The sequence below is a fragment of the Aulostomus chinensis genome, chromosome 12 (assembly GCF_037954235.1).
Source record: "Aulostomus chinensis isolate RoL2024-O1b breed Wild chromosome 12, RoL_Achi_v1.0, whole genome shotgun sequence".
Classification (NCBI taxonomy): domain Eukaryota; kingdom Metazoa; phylum Chordata; class Actinopteri; order Syngnathiformes; family Aulostomidae; genus Aulostomus; species Aulostomus chinensis.
Genome location: NC_141331.1, coordinates 15806761 through 15833194, shown reverse-complemented (window position 1 = coordinate 15833194; position 26434 = coordinate 15806761). Strand labels below are relative to the sequence as shown.

Sequence of the window (26434 nt, the reverse complement as noted above, 5' to 3'; positions counted from 1 at the left end):
TACATCTTTATGATATGAAAAAAGTTGTCAGCGCTGTCGCGTCACAGCAAGAAGATTCCAGGTCCCAGCTCCTGCACGGGATCTTTCTGTGTGAGTCTCCATGTTCTCCCAGTTCCTGTGTGGGTTCTCTCTGGTACTCCAGCTTCCTCCCACAGTCCAAAGACATCAAGAGGGGACGAGGCTGATTGCTACTCTAAATTGACTGTAGGTGTGACTGGGCTCCTGAGATAGGCTCCAGCCCCCCACAACCCTTAACAGGATAAGCGGTAGAAAATGTTCATATTCACATATTTTTCATTGCACAAAAGAAACATCTACCTATAATTTTACTTTAACAAAAATTATTTTACTAACCTACAAGGTTTGATTGTCCATCAAGACACAAAATTTACAAAACAGTGTTGACAAGATTTGCATTTCTTGCAGTATTTCTCTTCTCACTTTGCATTTGTCATTTTAGATGCACTTTTCTGTGTTATTGCAGCCTGCAAGACGGCTGGAACATTTCCAACCATCCGCCAGAGTTTGAGATCGAAACACAGACAAATAAACATAAAAAAAATCATAGAAAGGGACATCAGTTTTACGGTGTATGGGATTTATTGGCTTACATATGTATTCCTTACACAATCTTCACTTTTAGTGGAATATAAAGATTTAGCGTGAACCCACTATTGTAACATTCACACAGACAATTGTTAGGAACAGAGTCACAAAGCACTGGTTTACTACTAAACGTCAGAGATGCTCATTCGATGCGATGCCATGTGGTATTATAACCTACATGCAGGCAAAGGTAGAGAGCTGTAATGGTTGCAGGTCTAAGGCACTGATTTATATCGTCAAATCTCCCAATTTAGACACAGGACTTTAACAAATTAACACATTTAACAAACTAAATAAAAATCGATAGCATCACATTTTCACTGCGCACACACACACGCACGCACGCACACACACGCACACGCACACAATTAATTTTCACCCAGTTATTGACGCTACTTTAACTACACTACTTTAGCTGACAGTGAGGCTAGTCCTTTTGTTAAGAGTGATTCTGAGAGCACAGGTATAGTGTTGTTGCTGGGTCCAGAGTAATGCTTTACCTGGAGAATTGAAGACGTACATTATTCAAACATTTTCATCAACACTTTGGTTTCAGATTTCCCCATGCTATATTCAAATCAGGTCTCGCCGCGGTGCTATTGTGCATTTGTAAATATAATAAAACAAAGATGGAGGAACGTTTAATCCAAAAAGCACCGGAGACTCCTTCCTGAGCATACCATGGGAATAAGATGATGTCCAACTAAAGCCAATTCCAACTAGAAGCAAGCTTTTTTTTTTTTTAATTTGCAAAAAAATGATAAATTTAGCAGTAGGATACAAAGTCAGGCTGGTGATGAACTAAAACCTAATGAAGCTGGAGGGAAAGAAAAAGAAAGTGCGTTGAAGTATTGGCCCACTATGGCAGTTACATATGGCGACACAATCAATCATGAGTAGTTTGACGCTCCCGCTCCAGCTCCTCCGACTAATGTCCCCCTCCACTCAACGGTTCTCCCAACTTTTCTACCGTCTCCAACAAATCCATAAAACTTGACCTCTTTATCTTTTCCTTAATAACTGTAAAAATATAAGGTTTGTAGTTTAAAAAAGAAGCCCCAGGGCTAGTGCAGGGGCGTAGTAACACAATCAAACATGACAGTACTGAACACAAGGGAATCCTACAATAATCTTTGATAGCCCCTGAATCTACCAAGTATCAACACAAACACTTAAACACTGTAAAAAAAAAAAAAAAAAGAAGAAGAAGAATAATTAACATAGCAGAGAAACATGAAAAAAGTCAGTATTGAAACAACACACGGCTGTAAGGTAAATCAAGTATGGAGGAGGGGTGGTAGTGTGCATCCTCTCGTTCATTGCATCCTTATCTAGACCTCCTTTGTGCTGCTCTTCATTTTCTCAACCGTCTCCTGTATGAAATATATTTTTTAAAAAGAGATAAAGGAGGGTTAGAGATAACATGACATGCTTAGTATGCAGCGTTGTAAAAATATAACCCGGAAATATCTAAGAGATGCAACATTATATAAAAATAATGCCTGATTATATCTGGAATGACAGTAAAGTACCCAGAGTTACAGTTGTTTACTGTGGCATTAGAAGCAACAAGACCTTGCTGATTCAGCCATGGCCTCAAGCCAGAGGCATGATGCTACCTGGTGAGCCTCATGCCCTCATACAAACATCTAAGCAAGCAAGCACGCACGCACACACACACACACACACACACACACACACACACACACACACACACACACACACACATACACACACATCACAAGGCCAGTTAGATTTATTACTGTATTGTTTTGCACACTATGAAATTGAAGGTGCTAGAACCGCATTACATGAGCTAGAAGAGTTCAAGAACTGTATTTTTACTCTATAGTGTTTACTGAACAACCATCTACAATGGTTACCCATTGTTATTGTTTGTCTGATGAGGCTCTAGAACGTCAGGAAAGGTTGTGATTGTCCTGTTGTAGTTGCTAGACAACTGCCAACATCTGTTTCCGGGTGAAGGATTACATCTGTGCTGGGAGGAGACTCTGGTGCTATCTGACAGATGTTCTACACTCTCTCAGCTCAAGGAATTATTATGTATTTTTAAAACGGATTAGTAGTGAGTAATTTAACACAATCAAGCAAACAGCTATAAGGATGAATGACAATTATTATCAATTTAATTTAATCAAGCCCCTTTTTCAACCATGAGGATTCCCCACAGGAATAGGAGCCTTTAGATGAACTACCTTTGTTTGGACTGCAGGAACCAGGGATTCAATTTTGTTATGGAGATGCGTTAAACTAAATGACATCACACTGGAGTTAAATTATTACCAGATGATTTTATGAATTAAAGCAGACTTGAGGTGACTTGAGGACACCATGAATTAAAAAAAAATGCTTTTCAGCTGCTAGAGATATAATAGTTACATTGTAGTATATCTGGGTTCTTGTGTTAGTTTTGTAAGTTTCGTGACCTTTAATCACTTGTTGAATCACCATTTGTTGATTTTACTACTGTACATACACACTGCGCGCGCGCACACACACACACACACACACACACAAACGCATGTGCTTCCTCCTGGAGTCAAATAGTCACATTGAAGTCAAAGCCCTGTGGGCCCTCATTATCATATCAGTAACATCGAGGCAAATGGTAGTGACTGAATTATTCCCCCCGGTAAAGGGAGTGTTGAAGGTCTGCAGGCTGCTTTGCTTAAGAAAACTCCTTTGCTACTTTGATTGTAAAGAAATGTGTCATTTATCATTTTCTTTCTGCGACTAGCCTCCAGTTCATAGATTTATTGTTCTAATTTAGAACTGCGCTTTTTTCCTAGCGGTTTATTTCAAATGCTTCTCCCTGGTAAAAATCTTCAGAAGAAATCTTAACAGCTCAGATGCTGGGGTGATCCCAAACACAGACCTGGTGCTTGTTGAGCTCTGCCACACGGAGGTTCCACTCCTCCTCCGTCATCTCTGTGCCAGCATCTGCTGTTTCATCTACAGCCGCCATCTTGTCTGGAGAGAGAGAGATGGTCAAATATGCTCTCTCTGTGTTTTTTTTTTTTTAATTAAAGTCATCAAATGAATAAATAGAATAAAGGTCATCTTTAGCACTTGATCTTACCAGTGCAGGTCATAGCAGTGCAGACCCAGTTGCCGCACGCACAAACACAGCGGTTACACTCCACCTGGGTCTCTGCACCGTCCTCATACGTCTCGTCCTCCAAGGCACATTCTGCAGAGAAAAACAACACAACATTCAGAAAAGACCGGTGATTGTAGCAGGTAATCTTTTTTCTTAAAATCAATGTTGATCAATGTCCATGACGCAATCAAAATGCCACATCATTTCTCCACTATCTGATCTTTGAAGCTGCGCGACATGCTGCGGTTGCTTTCATCTGTGAATCAGAGGTCATCTAATCTGTCTTCAGTGTAAGTGATAAAACTGTGTTTGATTGTTTATAAACTACAATTACCACCTATTGCCTCCTCCAACCAGTCCAGTCCTGTTGCAGTGGTCCGGATCAGAATAAACGATGTAATAATGATAAACTTTATATTTATAGCACCTTTCAAATCATCACATTCAGATCAATGTGACAGTACAAAAACAATAAATAATGTACTTAGAAATAAGAATTGTATGATTAACATCTTACATACTGTATGACTTTGAAGTTGACCTTTGACCATTTCTAAAATATCAACATTTGTAAAATGTTAGCAATTAGTCTTGTATATGCAGCAACCCTGAAGTTTTTCAACAGGCATAAAAGATTAGCAGTGTGTGTGTGTGTGTGTGTGTGTGTGTGTGTGTGTGTGTGTGTGTGTGTGTGTGTGTGTGTGTGTCTGCGTGCGTGCGTGTGTCTTTGAATCACTTCCAGTGCCCCAGAGTCAGTTGTTTTTGTGGCTGAGAAAGGCATCCAGTTCTAGTGAACTTTATCCCAGATAGTTTGGAATAGGATGACAAAGCAAACTACCACAAACAGGGTTTGTTGACGATTCAGAAAAGAAGTACATTTTGAAACTCATTTCTGCTGGGTTTTTTTTGGCTGATATGACTATCATAGCGTCAGTATACCCTACCACTGTGTAAATGTACTTTACATTAAGTAAAATAATAAAAATAAGACTCTGAGCTCACTCTTCTCTGGTGGATTGAAGCCAGGCTTCAGGCAGTTGAGGAACTCATCAAAGCTCAGCTTCCAGTCGGCGTTCTCATCTGAGAGCTCAATGAGGGCATCAACACACAGACTCCTGGGGCGCGAGCAAGTGCGCGCACGCACACACACACACACACACACACACACACATACACACAAGTAGAGACAAATATTAGCTGCTTCATACAGCAGCAGCAGCAGCAAAATAAGTATAGCACAGTTGTTATTCCAGGGTTCCAGGGCAGGTTCCATAGGGAAGCCCTCAGTAAAGTTGACACTGTCACTGTCCCAGATAGAGATAAATGACACCACACCCCTTAAAAAAGCACCTGGGCACAAATATGTGTTTCTGCATGTACAAGCATGACCACAGAAGGATATGTTCAACTAGTCTGAACTAGTCTGGAAGAAGCTGAAATACTGACAAGACAAAATAAGTGCCTACAGCAGCATTTTCCAGGAGCCATCATGTGTTCGTGCAAAAACACACACACACACACACACACACACACACACACACACACACACACACACACACACACACACACACACACACACAAACACCCTCACTAACCTGAGAAGTTTGTTGCTTTCCTGATCGGCGTAAGACTGCAACTCCACAACAGAGTCATTGTGTTGGATGAACTTAAGCAGCTCAGAGGAGTCCAGCTGGGAATCACCGTTGTCATATGACTGAAGAGAAAAGGACACACACACACACGCACACACACACACACACACACACACACACACACACACACAGAGTAAAATATTTACAGTACACAGATAAATAGGTTTGGGGACCTTAAATATAGTCCTGATACATACTGTAACTGGGGCTGCACGGTGGTGCAGTGGTGAGCACTGTGGCCTCACAGAAGGTTCCGGGTTCGAGTCCCGGCTCCAGCACAGGATCTTTATGTGTGGAGTTTGCATGTTCTGCCCGTGTCTGCGTGGGTTCTCTCCGGGTACTCCGGCTTCCTCCCACAGTCCAAAAACATGCAATTGGGGACTAGGCTGATTGATACTCTAAATTGACCGTAGGTGTGACTGTGAGTGTGAATGGTTGTTTGTCTCTGTATGTTGGCCCTGTGATGGACTGGCGACCTGTCCAGGGTGAACCCCGCCTTAATGTGTAGGAATAAGCGGAAGATGATGATGGATGGATGGACATACTGTAACTGTACTTTTGTGGTAATCAACATTCACTATGATAACAAGAGTTATCAAATTATCAATTATAATTATTAAAAAGAGTTCAGACATGTCTGTTTCCTGGCTGGCTGCTAACTTTAGCTGTGGCTGTCACAGTGGAGTTTCAGGCCATCACCAAACATATGTTATGGATATGTCAGCACATACTTTTCTCTCTCAACCAGAATCTATTGATCGATTGAACGTGAATTGGTATTACTCATGTCATTGATCAGTGTCGTGTGCCCAAGTGTACCACAAACATCCTTCTGAATGAAATCATTGTTGTGTCTGTAATTTCAGGCCGCTGTTAGAGAACAGTTGCCATGACGATCATTGCTTAAATGGGATGTTAAATGAATTCAAACTTGATGGCCTCCCAACACACTGCAAATAGCCCATATCACCATAGTAACATTTTAAGTGGAGCTGGAGTGAATGCAGGACCACGTTTAATATTTAAATCATAGGGTCATATTTTGCACGTGTCTTTCAATGAAACAGCTGTGGCCGCTTGTGGAGGACAGACCATCTGAAAACCCTTTACTACAAGAATGTAGAGTTCATTTTCATTAAAGGGAGAGTAAATAAATAAATAAATAAATAAATGCTGTTTTTTTTTAACTGTTCTAAGAACCATCTGCTGTTCTGCTTCACTCCCCTTCATGTGGGTTCACAGGGTGGACGGGTCCTCCTCTGCAGGACAGAGATCCTCATTAAACAGAATTACAGCCATCAGCTGACACGCTTGAGAGGTTTGTCATGTCGATGATCAGACGCAGTCTGACAAACCTTTAGAGATTTGTGGGGCTGGCTGGGGCCCACAAAGCGAAACACTACCATTTCGTAAAAGAGGACAATGTCCTTTTGAGCAGTGGAGAATAATAACCAAGGCCAGGACTTGAGTCTGCACCATCACAGGGAGGAGAAACCCACCTTGAAGTATTTGAGCAGGATGTCAGAGAAGTTAGATCCCTTTGCAAACCAGCCGTCTGGGATGACCTCTGTCTGCAGCCACTGGATCACTCGACTCCTCAGCTCATTGCGGTCTGCAGCGTAGCACACCACTGCAGGAGCAGGAGCAGAACACAGGTCAACACCACTGATAAATAGTCCAAAAGATAAAATCGATGTTGCTACTGAGGTGATCTTGTCCTTTAGATCTTGCATCAGTTTTCCATTTTCACCATCTTTCATCCATTAGACCATGAATTATTATTCCACTTGAAAAAAATCCATCATAATAGAGGACATAACCTTAACACTGTTTACCATTATCCACAGTATAATAATAAAAAGAGAATTTACATGGGAAAAAATCCAAAGTATCTCAAGTCACTCAAATTTTAAACACTTTTACACTGACACCAAAATAGTTTCTCACTCACCTGGGCTGGCAGCAGCCTGCTCTGTTTTCTTCTCTAATGTTTAAAAAAGAGAGAGAACACATCGTGTGAAAATAATAATAATAATAATAATATTTCCAGGCATGACCTTGATCCAGTTAAATGGAGCTTAACGTATTTACTTATGTGGCAAGAGGACAGAGTGTCACAGCCAGTGTCAATGACTGCCCAGATATCTGATCAATGTTCAGGTCAGCGGGGACGCATGGAGATGAAATGGCTAAACATGAACGTTCACTCAAGATAAGATACTATTATTAGATGCTTTAATCAATAAGTCAAGGGAACAAGCCAGGCTTTGTCCACATGGCGAACCCTTCACCGCTTCACATATTCTAAAACGTCATGGGAACATAACATTGTAGAGTGTGGTTGACTGTCAAACCGGCCACCCTTCTGTTAGTTCCATAAGTGTGGCCAGTTCAGATCAAGCACTCATCAGTTAGTAGATAATCTTAAGTATGCAGATTAATGGCATCGTTTGCCAAGTGACCAAATTCAATTCAAAGCCAAAATGTAGTCAAAATGATGAAATGCTAAAATGCTGCTCTGATGCTTTAAGACAGAGTCAACTTGAGAACTCTTTTTTTGTTGGTTTGTTACAGTTTAACGATTAATGACAGTCATCCACACATCACATGTGGGACAATCCAGTACACCTGACTGGTACTTATTTAATGATTATATGGTCCTGGTAGCTATAAAGCACAGTTAAGACACTTTCTTTGTCCATGTCTTGGCACCTGTTATACACAAAGTTCCCCAGACAATCAGAACTGGTTATCGCCTTTAATAAGAGCAGCTACTGCTCAGTTTTTCAGAAATTCAGAATAATGATATTATGGTTTCAAAAGATAGCTTCACATTAATCCAATTCTGTATAATAAAGATAATCAGGTGCCCAAGCTTTTGTCTCCTATGTCCTCCTGCTCATTTAAGCTCCCTTCCTAATCTGCTTACAGTACATAGTGACAGAGGACAAAATGTGGACATCTTCCAAAGGTGCAGCCTTTTTAGCACAAGCTAAATCCTGCACAGGGACATTCGATCACTCCCACAAAGTAAATACAGAAAGAAGGTCATGCATTCTGGACTGCTGCATATTTGTCCTCCTTTTTTGCTTATATCTTCTAATTTTATTGTCCATGCAAACTCTGTGGATGCAGCATAACACTCAAGTTCTGCTGCATCCACAAATTAATTACAGGAGCTGCTGAGCTCCAGGTTACAGACATTCTTTATCAGGCTATCACTGCTCCGGCCTCTTTATAGCTTTAAACTTTTTGATATGGCTTTGAATTATGTTACCTATCACTTACACTGATACAAGATAAGAAAAGGAACCTCTAATGGTAAGTTAGGAGTACAACCTCTATTAATCTTCACATGGACACCTGACTGTTGTGTTGAGACAGATTTGAAATGTACCCTTTAAACACAAACATGACAGGGGTAGTTATATTCATTTCTTTAAATCAAATCATCCTGGAAAAGGTTAACAGTGCCTGTCAGTGTCATCTTTGAAGTCAGCATGAAGGAGAAACCCTATTAAAACACCTTTTTAAAAAAAAAATCACCATGTGACACTGCAGACAGGTCCAGGGCCCCTGAAAGAATCTTGCGTTAAACTGCTGCATGTTTCAGCTCATACCCTGGCAGTGTCCATCATGGGCCACCTGGATCTTCAGGCCACTCAGACAAGCGTCTCTGTGGAGCTCACAGTGATTCCTGTAGGTCTTGCCATTGCTGCCACACACTGACCTTTTGTGGGGTTTACAGCTCTGCAGAGGGAAAGAGAGAGTGACAATGAAGTTGGGAGAACTTTTGTCTCAGAGACCTGATTTTCCTCCATGGCTGTTCTTGTGGTGCAGGACCCCTCACCTCTATACACAGACAGCTGGGCTCCCCCTTCTCGTTGACCGCGCACTCTCTGCCGGCTCCACAGAACACATTGGCGCACACTTTGCTTTTGCTCTGCAGCTCCTGAAAAGAAACAGTGTTTTTTTTACAGGTTCCACACACAGGCGGAGCTATTGCTCAACTAACGTCCATCTGAAAACACATTCCACCACGTACAGCAGTTGCACATTGAACCAGTTTAAGAGCAAAGTTTTTCCTCCTCTTTCTAAAGTAAGATCTGTCTTGTTTTTCAGGAAGCCTTCCTTTGTGTGAGACATATGAAGGTATATAACCGTTAACCTTTGTCCTGATCATTTCCAACATTCACCAAATCCTCCTCTTCAACTTTGGCACAAAACTTTTTCAGAGTGACATATGTGGGCGACCGTATCTGACCTCATGTTTGAGGGAAACTTTCACTGCAGCCATACGTTGAGGACTCCCATCATACTTGGAGCAGTAAAAGTTAAGCGGCCTTTCCCCTCTAGGTGGCGATACCTCACCAATATGATGCACTTAAATAGTTCCAGCTCCATAGGAATGATTTTTACAAAGCGCCTGTATTCCTGGGTATACAGACATCGAGCAGGATTGTCTGCTTTACAAAAAAAGTGATGTCTAATTCTTTATTCACTTTCCTTTAACAAAAAATGAAAAAAGACATGGCTATAGCTTCAAAGAATGATGAAACAGTCCATAACAAAACAATCAGCTCATAAATCCTCCTTTATTCAGCTGAAATGTCTTCAATATTTCTGTGTCCGTTGCTACAGAAGAGCCAATCACAAGCAAGCATCCAAGAACTGCTTTAAGACCCTCAGTAACTCCTTCCCTCTATATCTCTGTATGTGTGTGCGAGATTGCGTGTGTGTACAGGGTGTTTCCACATCTGGAGTCTGAGCTGTGTTTTCCTTTGGGCTCATTCCCATGCTCTGAGAAATCTTTTCTCCTCCCTGTTTCTCCAGTCTCCCCTCCTCCTCCCTCTCCTTTCTAAGCTGCTGTTTCCTGTACGAGCGAGACACAAAGTTGGCTTTCAGTGTGAGTGCACGTGAGCTGGCTTCCGAGATGCTGTGTGTGTGTGTGTGTGTGTGTGTGTGTGTGTGTGTGTGTGTGTGTGTGTGTGTGTGTGTGTGTGTGTGTTTATAAGTCCAGGGTTTGGTATGTAGGTTAAGATGAAGCTTGATTCTTGACTCTCATAAGCTTTACTAATGATTGTACCAAGATGGATGAAGGAGGAGGAGGAGGTGTCACATGCAAACATGTCAGAGAAGCAGCTTTAACTCCAAAGAGCTGAGAGTGAGATATGGAGAAGAGAGAAAGTGACTAGAGGTTCATTTCTACACACGATTAAAAGACACTCCAAAGCGGAGGTTTGGGACAATCATCAAAGGATTCCCTTTGGCCTTGAGCGTGTTGGACAATCCGGTTTATTGGACACAGATGGGCTCCAAGCCTGTGGAAACCTGTAGAAACCTCCAATGACCACACGAATACTGGATGAGCTGAATCTGGTTTAAACGTAGAGCTCTGTCGACCTGTCTCCAAGTCCAGCCAGCTGACATCCCTGACATTTAGCAAATGAATACAGAGGCTGGTTTTCTGCTGATTCCAGTGGGGTGTTGCTATGGTGAGAGCATGTTCTGGCTCCTGTAGTTTCTAGATCACAAGTGCCAATCAAATGAGGTAAATGGCACAAAGCCCCATAATGAGAATGAGTTGTTCAGACTGTACGACGGTTCCCCAGCAAATTGTCAGCAAAGCAGGCTAGTGAGTTTGACGATTGGACACGTCACCGTTGCCATGACAAGACAGTTATATGCAACACCATTTGGAGAACATGGGTTCAATTACATTACTGAATTATACTTTTATGTTTTTATGGGAAATGAACTAAGCTGGTCGTTCATCTAACATGATTAGGGCTTCTGATCTGATGCTGGTGTGCCTCACTGTGCTGGAGTTTTAAGAGGTTGAGGTGATTTATCCGTTTGTATGTGGGTCTGTCAGCAAAAAGGCATTGTAGATGGATCTTCACCAAAAGCTACAGACACCTGTTAAATTAATCGGTGTAATTCTTTAGTTTCATTCTGTAAGGTTCTTAATGCTGTTATATAAAACAAACTAATAAAGGTATCTATATGCAAAAAAGGGCAGAAGTGAGTCCTTGCTGTTTATGAAAATGTAGCCTATGAGGTCACGCTACTGATACATTATTTGGACAAACATTCACGTTGACTAGATCAACTCCATTGTCCCAGATCACCAGTTTAGCTATTTGAGTTATAAGGTCAAGGTCAGACCAATGATTCACAAATAGACCGGCTGCTACTCACATCAAAACTCCTTGAAAATGTTCTAAAACTGCACACAGAGCTCAGACAGATGGATTCTTCTGAACCTACATGGAACTGCTGCACATGAAACTTTCACTGCAACACTCTAAAACTGTTGCATTGCGAATCGCTGCTGTGAACTGGCTCCTCAGAAAAAGCCCTTACATGAAGGGTTCTTCTTCTGTGTGACAACTCAACATTTTATATTTTCAGTCATATCTTCACAAAAATAATGACAATTTCGTAAGACTAACTGGGGGATATTATCTCGATCATTAAATTAAACCAGTATTGAATCTGGATGGATGGAGTGACTCAATCTATGTAAAACTGAAGTGTAAACCTATAGGCGATATTAGGAAGAGTCGTAGCGGTGGAGGCTTCCACCCACGCTGCCTCTGCTGCTGTGCTGGGATGATTTAGACTCAGTCAAGTGAGTAACAGATGTGACTTTGATCTCCAAGGTGCTTGAAAGATAGAATAATTCTTATGGTAAATGGGGCTCCTTTATATAGAGCCTCTTCTGGCTTAATGGTACACAACATTCTTGAAAATGTTGCTTCACTGACACACTGATGGAAGAGGCTGCCGTGAGAGGTGCCCGTCAATTCACGAGGACCAATCAGTCTTTGTCAGTCACACGACATGCCCCGCAGGCACCATCATGGACGAACTGCAGAGGTGAACGATGAGTAAACCACAACAGGGGCAGTTTGGTGGAGCCGCTTTAGCCAAACTGGCAAACTGGAGAAGCAGAAGAGAAATTAGCACATACCATACTGAGATAAATGCAACAAGGGTGCCAGGGAGTTCAGAGTCTTGCTCAAAGACATGTCGACACAGCTGACAGATAAGCCAATAACCTTCCAATTACTAGAGCAGCGTGTACCTCAGGAGCCATGCTGCCTACTGAATCATGACTTCTCCTGACACAAGTTTTACACATCTCTTGTATTCCATGTCAGCGCTCAGACGCGTGGTCATGCTACCTCTGAGTCTGTGTAAGCATCCAAGGTGCTTGGTACCACACGACAATAGGAGCGTATTAATAACATTTAATCAATGCTTGATTATCAGTTATCAAGCTAAATGTCTACTAATTATTTGCTAATGGTTTTCATGTTAACTTCATGTGTGTTATGTGGGGTTGTGTTGGGTGGAGGGGTTATCGTTAGGTTGAAGTGAAACAATAAAGGTTACAAAAGTTATTAACAAATGTAATGCTTCAGTAAAGCTTAGTCAGCACGAATTTATCACGAAGCATTAACATTTTGGTGTTCCTTTATTAAAGGTCAAGTGTTACTTTTTGTTGTTTTCACTGTGGAGGAGGTTGGCTGTCTCAGACTGCTCTTGTTTTAAGTTTCGACTATTAGCAGGATAACACAAAAACTACTGAGCCAAATTTTTATAAAAAATTGATGGAGGAGGGTAGCGTGTGCCAATAGCCATTATATTTTGGGACAGGGCCATGTGGAATAGCATAGCATCAAATTGCAAAGACACTTTCCAGTCTTCGTGGAGTTCCTGCTGGAAGACTGAGAGTGAGAAACCATTTGGTCAATTTGGGAAAGTTTTCCTTTCTTTCCAAATTTAGCTATTATGCTGTAACTGTCCGTGTGCGTGCTAAATACGAGCCTGGCTCATGTGTGGTCTCTGCCAAACCAAGGCCTGCAAGTGTAGTCAAAGTGGCAGAAGTGTTGAAACTCTCTACAAAAATCTCACCATAATTTCTTCCTTTAAGACGGTATAGAGTGTACAAATACATATTGAGGACACACGTTAAAAAAAAATACGCTCTAGCTTCCCTGTTAAGCTTCCTAAAACATGCACATTCAAATGCCTCAACAAACTAATCGATATCTGGGATACATGTGAACCACAAATATTTTCTTTTTTCCCTTTTTCATTCCTTTTATCAGGAAGTTAAATGTATCTGTATGTTTTTAAGAGGATGAAATTGAAGTCGTTTTTTTTTCTTAAAAGCCTCTGTGGATCATTCTCATCTTCCTTCCTCTGCATGACATCTTCCCATTCACATCTGGTGTACTTCAATTTTCTTCTGCTGTAATTCTTTCTGTCTTGTCATTTTATTCCCAGCGCCATGCCCTTTTTAGGGCTGCAGGAGACGTGCCAGTGAGCCGAAACCAACTTGTACCGCTTAATGGAAGTCATGGGAGGGAATAAGTGAGTAGCCAGAGAAAATAAAAGGTGAAGGGGGGTGTGGAGAGAATCAGACGATTAAGAAAAAAGGTAGTTGGGGAGGAAAGGAGAGTTGTGTGCTCATTGCTCTCCTGCAACATGTTGAATGGTTCCATGTTGAGGCTGACGAGAATAAAGGGGGCATTCATTTGCTTCTTTTTTCAATCCTCTTTGATTTTTAATCTACTGATAAGGATGCAGGCAGTACAGTAACCATACAGTATTTTATGCTCCTCACACACATCAGTATGGAGGCTATCTGCCTGTATGTGCCTGTCTTTTGAGCACACTGTGTGTGTGTGTGTGTGTGTGTGTGCGTGTGTGCGCGTGTGTGTGTGTGTGTGCGCCATGCTCTATTGATCTAGCAGCCAATCAATGCCTCTCTCCTGAGGATGTCACTTTACAGCCACTGTGCGAATCAATTCCCTCTCGGCACCCTGCCCCTTATTAGCATAGAAAACATGGATCCACAGCCTGCCCTGGATACACACTCAAGAATATCATCAAGGATTTTAAATGAAAAACAGAATATGAAATGGTGGTTATCTTTCTATGTGTGAATTATCCCAGGATATGAACGTCTCTGGCTATCAGAATCACTTCAGTCGATTTGTTCTGCTTATTTGGCACGCCAGGCTTCATTTAATGCTGCCCAACGCTTGAGTATAGAAGCGTTCTCATAGCCAGATTTTCTGATCGTTCAGCCCTCTGCTTAAGGCTGCGCTGCTCTGATCTTCAGCTGTATAAAAAGGTGAAAGGAAGTTCAACTCTATTTGCATCGACACTGATTGAATATGATAGGCTTATCTACTTGTGGGAACACGAATTGTGTTTTTCTTAATTAGTATTATGCTTTGGAATTATCTTTGATTATTTTCCCACAAATTCATCTCATCTATTTTTGTTCTTATCTCATTCTTAAATTGCTGCTTAAATCCTATTTATGTACTTGTTTTTTCCATAATTCATGTCATTCTATGTCTCATATGCCCCTTTCTCATGTTTTCTATTCCCCACACATTTCGCTATCTGATGCTTGCAGGAGGAAATACTATTTTCTTTTTTAATGCGTGAAACATTTGTTTAAAGAAAAAAGTAAATATAATCTTCATGAAGGTAGGATTGGTGCAAAGCTGTGAAATTTGATTGACTTAACAATTAAATGTTCGAATGCACATTTTCTCACACACATTGTAGGATTTTTTTTTTTTTTTTAGCTCTGTTTTATCTTAAAGGCAGGAAATGAAGCCTGGTGGCTATTTGTAGCCCCTTCGCTATAGACGTCTATTGTGTGCCTCTTGCAATCAACCAGGCTTGCGGAGATTGGAGCGTTGCGTGTGACTGCCTCAAATCAAATTTCAACCATTTATACAATTTAGTAGACAGCTGTAATCCCTAAAAATCTCATTGTGATGTTAGCATAAAGGCCATCTGACCATCTGGATGTGAGACCTGGATGGACAGAAGAATGTCCAGACTGCAGGACAATTTCACACACGCAAATTCTTTTGCCGTTGTTTTACAAGCATGTTTTTAATTAGGAGTTAATGGAAACGCACTAAGACGCGAGCGTGAGAGCTGTAGACAAGAGGCTGAGTGAGGAGAATGAGGAGGTGGGGGAGTACATTCCTGAGCTATGTTGCGCCTCAGATGGGGTCCGACAGGGTTCATCTTGAGCCAAAACCTCCTCAGTATCTAGGTCAGAGAGAGGTGCCCGCCTCTCCAGAATTTGCTACTTTTTTTCCTGTTTTGTCTGTCCAGTTCTAGATTGTCTGACACACTTCAGGAGATGAGACAGGATGGAAAAAGACAGGGATAGCTGAAAAGCCCCTCCACTTCCAGAGTTTCAGTCCTAACTCAAACTTCTCTCTCCCCGCTGATAACCGAAAGGCAAATGGTGCACATCCCAAGAAGAATGAAACCACACTTGCTAACGATGAACCAGTTTCCTCCTTTAAGAAATTAATGTGAGCTCGTGGCGAAATCCGCCACGCCAGGGAGCAACATCACAGCCAACGACTATCTTCAGTTTTGAGTCATCAAAGCTGTAACATCTGCCCTCAATAATTAAAGCACCTCCGTTCTCAAACCTCCAGCCGTGTCTTCCTTCGGAATCTATTCGACTGTATCTTCATACATATCAAATAAGGTTGTCATTTCTTCTGTACTTGGCACCCTCCAGAGATTAGAGGTATGGTAAAGTCTTGGCTGGGAAACATTATCAAACCGCAAACTGAAAGAATCTACTGACATGCTTCGTTTACGCTGGAAGGCCTGCTTAGTGTTTATGAGTTACATGAAAAGATAGTGGAGTTGTCAGTGTGTGTGTGTGTGTGTGTGTTTGTGTGTGTATTGAAATAATAGGAGCAAATTTAAGTGTGTAACACAGATATGAGCTCTACGGGTGGTCGCTAGTGCTCTATAGGGGGTCCAGGTCTGACATTAACTCTGCAGAAACAAAGAGGACCAGAGTGACGACCAGTTTAAAGACATCTGCTTGTTATTCTTCTCCTCTCGTCTTATTCAGTATGAAAGGAATGCACCAATGGACAGTGATGTCACTCCACTCTACTTTACATACCAGCCCCTCTTGATTAAGAGGGATACAACCTTGAAAGAAAAAGGAGCAGAACAAACAGAAAAATGGAAGAAAGAGGGAAAGAAATGCGTGCAACATAGAAAGAAAAAGAGAAAAACAAAGAGAAAGTAATGGATACAGACCAAAGAAAAGCAGGAAATAAGTCCCCGCCTGGGCAGAGCCACATCTGCTAGCAGTTAAAACGACACCAGGGAACATAAAATGCTCCCCCGCCCCCGCCGGTGAACCCCGCTGTCAAACTGCTGGGACGACAGTGTCCCCACCACCTGACCCCCATCAATCCCCTACAGCCACTGTCCCACTTCAACATGTCACTAAATCTCACTCATATTCCCTCTAAATCTTCTCCTCTTCTCCGCTCTGCCACCTTTTCCTCCCTCGCTTCATATCTGCCGTGTTCTGGGCATTTTCCACTGGCAGGTAGGGAGGGAGGGAGGGAGGCTCAGGCTCAGCCAGGGGTAATGAGTCAATTCCCTGCCCTCTCCCCTGCTTCCTCATTGAGGCCAGAGCTGGGGCTAATTGTTGGGAAATGTTTGTAGCAGCAAAGGTCCTGTTTATAAACTGAAGGACATGTTCAGTAAGGAGGAATCTGGTAAACTGAGGCGCAGCCATTTAAGCTTTGGGGTTGTGATGATACACCCATTAACGCATTGCTCCTGGATCACGAGTAGACAGCTCCAAACCCAGGACAACTACGGGGATCCAGTCCTTCAAACCACTTCCCCAGATAGTTTGACACACATTTCACCACATATGTATGCTGGAGTGAAAAAGCATCCCGAAGAAGTATGTACTCATTTGCATTTGTCATATATTATTACACAAAGCCCGAAAATGTAGAAAAGCCCTTAGAGATACATGACAAGTGTGTCAAACATCTTGAGTAATTGGGTTTAGAACGAGCTGAGAAGTGGTCTGTTTGCGACTAATCTCCATGAACAGAAATCTCATATCTGCAGAAAAATGTTGGATTGTTTCCGAGGCTGATTCCTAACAGATGCACATTGCTGCATCCAGACGGTTCTAAAGGAGGTCAGAAATGACGAAAGTCCAGGGGAGCCCCATTTTTGGTGTCGTCTGTGTGTCTGCGAGCAGTATCACACTAAAACTATTAAAATGATTTTCCTGGCTGAAGGGAGATGATATTTGGGGTTTTTTTTTTGTTTTTAATTTGTATCTCATCCCATTAAAGAGGTGGATCCAACAGTTTTTCAATCAATTTCTTTTTTAATATTGTGAAACAGGAAAAGTTATCTGATTTGCGGCAGTTTCTTTCAAACTACCATGAATCATCACGATTTACGGTGCAGGCATGAGTTCCAATGCAGAACATGAGTAACATGGGGCCCAGTAGGATAAAGCCACATTTCCTTATCAAAATACGATTCTGTCACATGACCTGTGCTGAGGTATGCGCTCTCTGAGTTGTTAGTCAGGATGCACGTGGAGACGCAGCCTGATGCCAAGCATGTGGTTTGGCTCGACTTTTACTTCAACACAAGACCGAAAACTTTTCACTTCTTAAAAAGTATCTTTGGAATTACTATTTTATGACATTAACTGCATCTGGTAATGGGAGATTTTCTCTATGACACGTGTTTGTGTTCTCTGTGTTCACAACATGGATTCCAGAGTGAACTCATTTCCTCTCCACCTATAATTTCAGTCCCTAACACTTGAAGTTATCTTCTCATTATCTCGACTAACCCTACATGTAGACTCCACTCACTCTCTTTGTTGCGTGTGTGTGTAAGAGAGAGATAATTTATGTGTGCTTTGCCTTTGAGTGCAGGTAATGATAAGACACCAGCAGCTAAATGAGGACTCCTTTTAAACGAATCCAAAAAAAACAACCTGCGAGGACATGAAACCCAGCCCTCCCCAACCCCCAACCCCTCCACACGGCCAAGTCTTACCTCATCCCCAATGTTCTCGGCTATAATTGCATGACTGTGGCTGCATCTCCTTTTCTGCTTTACATCAGCCAGCCTCCACCAGCCCCGCGCTGGATCCACGGCTGGATGTTGAGCCACAGTAATTAGAGCAGGCTGATGTAGACAGAGGACACAGCGTCCCCTCATACTCATGTTCCCTCCACCTGGGCAGATATTTTTAGCCCACCTTGGATGAGGGGGATAACATGCATCACCATGGTGCTTTGGAACAATCACAGTCTCCTATGGAAGGAACCAACACCTGCATCCAGCTGGGCTCACTTCTTCCTGTATATTTCTAGAATTCCACCCCGTCAGGATAACACAATAACATGAGCGCGTGCTCAAAGCCCCCGCGGCTGCAAACTCTTACGACATTTGCATCTCGACCTTCTTTGCATATCAAGCTGCTGGTGTGTTAGAAGGGGAAACATCAACAAGATGCACATCTCACTTCAGAATATGCACACACGCACACAGACACACACACACACACACACACACACACACAAACCCCAGCCATGTTGACATACTACATCTCTGACCTGCTTATGTTGGGCGATGGAGCACTAGGGCGTTCTCATTCGCCATCCAGGTCAACAGAACATGAAAATATCGCTTCATATGTTAAGAATGTAATTTTCATTTCCAGCTCTCTCATCAGTAATTCATCACCTAACCCAGGCTCATCGTTTGCCAGGGTTTTTACTCCGACTTGTTGACCTCCTCCAGACAGCACACTGGTATGCCAGTTCAAGCCCTTCCCACGGCCAGACAGCAGGCCGTATATTATCAGGCTAATTACCGTCGGAGAAAAGATGCCTTTCCAATACCTCCCCATTAACTTTGTGGATACATTCAACAAACTCCGCTGTGTGCTCTGGCTCTGGCAAGCCATTCCTCACACATCACGAGTGCAATAAAGACGTAGACAATGGCTCATTTTCCACCAGGCAAAAGGTAGAGAGACGGCGCTGGAAGGTCAGCAGTCTGGCTCCTAGAGAGACAAGCTAACATCCATCTGCCTGAAGCCTTCGAGGTGCGATCTTGTGTTTCACATTTGCTGAAGTGTTTCAAAATCTCTTAAGACATTTCAGGGGAGTCAGTCACTCAGTGGGTTTACAGTGACAGAACTCCATCAGGTTATTTATTCAGAAATGCGCATTAGGTGTGTTTCATTATTTGGAAGTTGGTGGCGTAGGCACGTTACATGTGGTTACAACTAACAGCAGAAGAAGAGCCATCTGACAGTGGAGAACGGAGAAGGGTTGACGAATAACCTTCAGCTGGTCAGTCAAATGAGTCACAGGTCCACTACGTCGGAGGTCATTAAGACGTTCACATTTCAGCCGCCCATTTACTCTCTTTTCAAGGAAGGTTAAGAAAATCATTTGGAGAAGGGAGCAGTGATTCTCCAGTTTCCATCAACTTTTTGTGATGCTGTGACCTTTGACCTTTTGCACGACATACAAATCAAGTAAGCAAGCAGGTTCACTGTCAAACGACTGCTGAGACAGAATCAAGTTTGTCTCCACATCTGTCCAGACGTGTTGTTCCTGTCTTCTAACACCTCCTTCTGGTGTTCAACTCCGGGGTTAAATACCGTGGCGCGACCTTGGGAACTTACGCCGAGCATCAAGGCCAATCTGGATTGAAGTGTGCACATACGCATACGAAGTGTGCGATGAAGTCCATCCTCTTACAGCACATTTCATTTATACAACTTCAAAAAGGTCGAACTAGAATGGTTTGAGTCGCATTAATGTGTTTTAAAAGTTGACATGATAATTGACTTTTTCTAAAACTGTGTAACTGTTTATTTTCTCAGCCCAACTGTTGAGCTGGTCAACAGAGGAGTCAACACAGGTGTTCAACAGCTGTGTCCGGTGAGGTTAGAGCCATCAAACACTTGTGAGTGTGTGTGTGTGTGTGTGTGTGTATGTGTGTTTCTTAAGTGGAAAACACCTCATATTTAGCGACTGCATCTCACCATCCTTACACAAGTGATGAAAATGTCTCAGTGCTCCATCTGCGCCATCACACCGGCTCCTCTAACGGCGCGCTAACCCTGCGTTTACTCAGAGGTTCGACCACTTCGCCCCACAGTGCGAGACCCATAAGGTGAGCGGGGTCACGACTCTAGAGGACATTCAAACACACATGGCTGGCCACCCAAACACAGTGTTTGCGCACCATTAGAGCAGCTTTGCATTGAAAAACGTCCCACCGCAGGTCAAACTTGTGAATTATACACAAACACTACCCTCTCCTTTTCTTTTCCCAGCTGCCTGTCATTAATGTGTCACTCTCCGGGCTGCTTAAGAAGAATAGGAGTTGCGTTTGCGCTCCAACAGGAAACAAAACCATTGTCTCAGTTCAAACAACAAACACTAACAGCACTCTCAGAAATGCCTCAGTGGTTATGGAGAGTGATGGTTGACAAAGAATCAGAGGTAATTTGTGTGCCTCACTGTCTCTATAATGAAGCTCGTAATTGCAGAGTGCCAACAATAATGGTTCCTCCTCTAAGATGATAAATAACATAACAGGCTACTGCGCAGTCTTCAGAGGAGAGCTAAAATGGCTCATTTCACTAGAACACTGCTATTAGACGACCCCGTCCAGATGTTCCTGCTGTGTCAACTGCTGTGTTCACTCCTCTGACAGTGTTCAACCCTCCCAAAAAAAAAGGAGAGAAACAAAAGAGCAAAACCGCCCTGAGCATTCCACAATCTATCATTTTAAAACTCTACAAATGTAATATTTTGGTTTCATGGTTTAAAAACAAAATCAAGCCAAACTTACCTCGGCGTTAGTGAGAGCTGCGGCCAGCAGAAGGAACACAGCGACACCCCGCAACATCTGGCCAGGATGTAAAGAAAAGTAAGATTAAGGAGTAAAACGAAAACAACATTTCTGTCCTTTTTTTCTGTAACTGGACAGTTTAAAACTTGAAGGGAATTCAACTTTGGCTTCATTACCGTTTTAAGAAAGGAGCTGCGCTCGGTTGTCTTCAGGTCGGAAGCGGGGAGCTGGTCAGGACGTTTGTCGGGACGGAGGAGGAGGAGGGCAGCGGGAGCAGGAGGGATTTCAAGAAATTTGAGAAGCGCCGAGGAATTCGTGCCAGTCCGTCAGTTTCTCTCCTCCTCTTTCACCGATGTGACCAATGAAAATGTCGTGAGTAGAAGAGGAGGAGGAGGAGGAGCGGGAATTTGTGTGTGCGTGCGTGCGTGCGTGTGTGTGTGTGTGAGAGAGAGAGAGAGAGAGAGAGAGAGTGAGTGAGAGCGAGAAAGGGGGGAGAGAGAGCGACCCCTTCTCCTCACTAACACGGCATTTAGGATGCCAAATCACCATGACAACTTCCAAAAAAAAAAATCATCTGCCAGTAAAAAGTCTGAGTACCACTTTGTGACAAGTCATCCATGATTAGCCTCGTGTTGCCACTGATTTGTCTTTAGCCATGAATTAGGAAAAACTTTGGTGTTGCCAGATTGATGAAAATCCTCCTCTGCCTATGCTTTTACTAACTTCATCTAAAAAAACAAAAAAGTATTTTGTAGTTCAAGTGCTCACAAATAGTTCACAATAGTGAGGTTATGAAGACGTCCTTTCCCCTCCTTCTTTTACTTCATTGTATCTCCAGACTGCAGAAAGAACCAACGACACATATTTAGCTTAATAGCTTAAAAACATCAGTTTACAAACTCTCAGGTCTAAAGCTAATCTCCGTTTTCTTCAGCTAGTCTCAGAAATTCAAAAAAATTTTTGATTTGAGCTAAAAAAAACAAACAACGAAACACAACCCTTCAGGTTCAGCGCTCCAGTTCACCCACGCGCTCACGCTTGCACCAAAGTGCTAGTGTTATAGTTTGTTTTTAGCTCAAATCAAAGGGGTCGATAAACACTGAGCACGCGGATGGAGGAAGAAGCCTGAAATTAAACTGAATAATGAGAGTTTACAGACCAACATTTTGGGGCAGTTTTGTCGCTGTCGCAGTTGATAGCTGATAATCACCGTTAGCATCAAGCTAAATATACGTGGCTCCCTCTTACTGCATTCCGGAGTCACAAAGAAGTGATGTGGGGAAAATGCAAATTCATAAGCTCGGATCATCTAATTGTGAGTACTTAAAATGCAAAATGTACTTGTATGCATAGTATTGCCTTAAGATCTTTTCAATCCACCGATTTGAACTCCCTGCAGTGTTGATTCTGGTGCTCCTCTGATTGTCATATTTTATCATATTTATTCATCCTCACATTGCGAATTTTCTTTCTTTTTTTTGTCAAGTTTTAGTTGATTGATAAATTCAGAGCGCCTTAGTCTTATACCCATCATCCAGGTGACCCTCTGAGAGGATGCAAGACACATGTGGAGGGTTGCAAGAGGATTCAAAAATGCAAATACATAAAAAATACATTTAGATTTTAATAAAATATATCTATTTTTAACATATAATTGTATCTGTGTATGTATGTATGTGTGTGTACAGTATGTGTGGATATGTATATATACATACACATATATATACATATATATATACATATATATGTATATATACATATATGTATATATACATACACATATATATACATATATATACATATATATGTATATATACATATATACATATATATACACATATATGTATATATATGTATATATATATGTGTATATATATATATATATATATATATATATATATATATATTGAGAGATAAAGGGAGAGTGAGAGGGAGTAATACATGTTATTTATCTTTACTCTCCACTCAGTCAGTGCTCTTTTCATATGCATATTTAAATGATATCTTAAAGCAATCTGGTATCTTCTGTACTGCTACAAGGGTGCAGGCGGTTCATGATATTCATAATATTGGCTGTAACATCATTGATTTACACAGCAACACGAGTCAAATCACACTGCACCGCCCTTTAGCCATGCCCTTCACTCAGACCCTTCCTCACAAAAAGCCCTATAGACGTTTTCTCCCCATGCCCTGAAAGATTAATGTTCACAATTTCTTATGACTTTCAGGGTTACAAACCACCATCGCATGCTCCAGCGAGGAGTAATTAAAGCGTGATTAAGAAGGACAGTATGAGGCATCGAATGCCACAGCTCACTGAATTTTGAATATAAAGGAGAGGATGAATGAAAATTTCCTACTGCGAGCCATCAATTATAAATAAGTCTGTCCCCTCTGAGGGTATCTACCTGTTTAAATACAGTAGATGCTGGGATTATGGTACACCCTAAGGCTTTGTGTGTGTGTGTGTGTGTGTGTGTGTGTGTGTGTGTGTGTGTGTGTGTGTGTGTGTGTGTGCGTGTGTGTGTGTGTGTGTGTGCGTGTGTGTGTGTGCGCGCGCGCGCGTGTGTGTGTGCGTGTTTACATGCTGCATCACAGCCTTAAATGGAATAACAAGCAGGAAAAACATGAACAAATTGGAGCTTCTGGGGGGAAAATGTATTTTTTATGCTTCCAAATCGCCTGATGCACACATAAAGTTTGATAATGCCTCCCCTGCTGTGCTCCTTACACGTACCGACACTCTGTTTGTTCGTGAGCAATGTTGTTTTTTTGTTTAGTTTCAGTCAAATTAACAACATTTTTAAAAACTGAAGTCTTTATGTGCGATTCCTTTTGACTGATGTATCCTTTTTTACTCCGGAATCATCAGACATTTCCATTGTGGACTCAATTAATTCATTGTCATGAGGAGAACAAAAAGGATTTAGGTCATTTAACCTAGAGATGAAAGTGTCGGAGCGAGGAACATCAAATATTGATCAACTCAGTGGACTTGATCAAGGTACAGAAACTGTCTTATCTTCACAAAAAGAAAAACCATGATTGACATGATTTTTACGATTTATTGTGTTTCATCTGCACCATTCGCACAAGTTTGGATCATCTGTGCGAAGCCATCAGTCGCGTCACAGCAAATGTGTCACAGCCTTGACTTTATAATCGATCTCCTCAGCTGCATCAGTCGCCAGCAGGACGTGAGGGATGAGGCCTGACATCAGGTCCCGTCTAATGAAGCTGACGCTGCTTTTCTAGGTCTTCATGTTTAAGTCCTTGTCAACAATCGAATGAGGTCATTATTGCTGTAAAACAAGCATTATAGTCGTTATTATGTAAAGTTGCTCTCGACTTCAGTATCACAAAAGACTCAGGATGTGAACTTCAATTTTCTGCATCGAAATGTTCTTTTTTTTTACAGCCCTCATCCATCCCAGCCACGTCCCTTTATGGGCCACTTATTAAGTGTAACACTTCTTTCATTGAACTTTAGAACTACATTCCGTGTTTAGTCAAATACTCCAGGATATGAATTTATTTCCTGTGTGACAAGGTTAAAAAAGAGTATCTGAGAGATCAAAAGCCCTATCAACAGACAAGACAGCTTGTGTTTTTGTTATGCAAAAAAAAAAAAAAAAAAATCCAATTTATGTCCCTTTTTTTTTCAGATATTTCAAAAATATGCCAAAGAGCAGCTTGATACGAAGCAGCAACTGTCATCCGCTCTATTGAACAGCGAGTTCTCGCGCACAAAAAACACACGCTCTCTCACAGTCCCGCATACACTTATGTGTGAAATATTGAATCAGGAGAGGACGCACGTTCACTGCAACCCTCGCTCTCACTGTGTTCTGCAGTCAGCTGGCCTTAAGATGAATACTTCAACAGACAAATTGTTTAATCTCTTACTGCGATGTCCAACAAAAAAAAAGAAGTGCATCTTACTTCCCTCAACAATCGGTGTTCTGCTTGGAGGAGGGTGTTCTTCTTCTCCTGCCGCTGATTTAAATTCATGCGCTGCGCCTGTACGTACGGGTGAATCATGCAGTATTCACGACAGAGAGGAGAAGTATTAGCTCCTCTGATGTCTCTTTGCGTTGTGCCAGGGGCTCTCTGAGAGGCATCTCAAATATTCACAAACATCCATCAGTGCCTGAAAGGGTCAGAGAACAGTCGCGTTTGCACCAGATCACGCTGGCTCACACACACATACACGCTCACACACACACACACACACACCTGCAGGCACACAGGAACAGATATAGAAGGTAGGAGGTAATGAGGGTCATAAAGCAGTTCTTGCATGTTTACTTGTGATCGGCTTGTTTGTAGCAACAGTGAACTCATTTCTTGACAAGTCAACCGCTTGCAGTTACCAGCAGACAAACAAAAGAGACAAAGGCATCGACATGACAACAAGAAATGTCTGTTGTTGATGAGAAAATAAAGTTTGAGAGAGCGAAACGTTGGAGACGCTTCAGTCGAATAAAGGAGGATTCATGAGCTGATGTTGCAGACGAGTTTCATCCTCCTTCTTTGAAGCCGCATCTCTGTCTCATCTCATCTTTGCTAAAAGGCTTTTCTGCTTTCAGCTGTTTTCTAAATAAAGTATGGCCACTTGTCACCTGAGCTGAGTCAGGCATCATCAACTACTGACACGCATCGGCTGTTACAAATGCAAACAAGAAACGAGTGAGGCGGTGCTGCACCAAAGTCTTGAGGATTAGATACTCATAGCAACAGACAGTTGGGCTCCGTTTCTAAACGCTGTCCAGGAATACCGGCCTTGTTAATACTGAGCTGTGATTTTTTTTTTTTTTTTTTTACATGCATCATGTTGGTGGTGTATCGCCACCTAGAGGGTAAAGGCAGGTTAACTTTGTAAGAATAGAGTCGTCCACTGGACTGATTTCAGTTTTAAACCTAGTGAGGCCATTTTGGGAATGTGAGGATAGTTTGGTTACTTTCTGAGACACACAGAGGTTAGGTTGGAGTCAAGTCCTGATTGTTTCGGATGGATTCAGGTGAGTGTGTGTGTGTGTGTGTGTGTGTGTGTGTGTGTGTGTGTTATGAGGGAGATGAGATCATGAACACAACCATAACAGTAAAATATTCAGAACACAATATTTAGAAGACAAATGTTTTATTTTCCTTCAAAAGGACGGGACGCTCACCATTGTTTCAGGATCAGTAAAAAGCTACATTCTCCTCCGGTGCTTCCCAGTCGGGCCTCTTCTGGCTCAGCCTCTGGTGGATGTGGGCGAGGACTCCTCCTGACAGCCATTACCAACCTCATAAATAAACTTGGCATTTGGAA

The 26434-nt window shown here is 42.1% G+C and overlaps 1 protein-coding gene across 1 annotated transcript; it reads right to left on the bottom strand.

The window, feature by feature from the left end:
• Nucleotides 1-581: 581 nt before the first annotated feature.
• On the bottom strand, nucleotides 582-21412 carry fstl1b (follistatin-like 1b). Its single transcript, XM_086220478.1, has 11 exons — nucleotides 21294-21412; nucleotides 21118-21174; nucleotides 9230-9331; nucleotides 9000-9129; nucleotides 7331-7363; nucleotides 6879-7009; nucleotides 5323-5441; nucleotides 4730-4842; nucleotides 3707-3817; nucleotides 3503-3597; nucleotides 582-1979 (listed from the first exon to the last, which is right to left on the bottom strand). Exons 2-11 carry the CDS (start codon nucleotides 21172-21174, stop codon nucleotides 1938-1940), a joined length of 933 nt encoding a protein of 310 aa, XP_086076604.1. The 5' UTR covers nucleotides 21294-21412; the 3' UTR covers nucleotides 582-1937.
• Between the last annotated feature and the right edge of the window lie 5022 nt (nucleotides 21413-26434).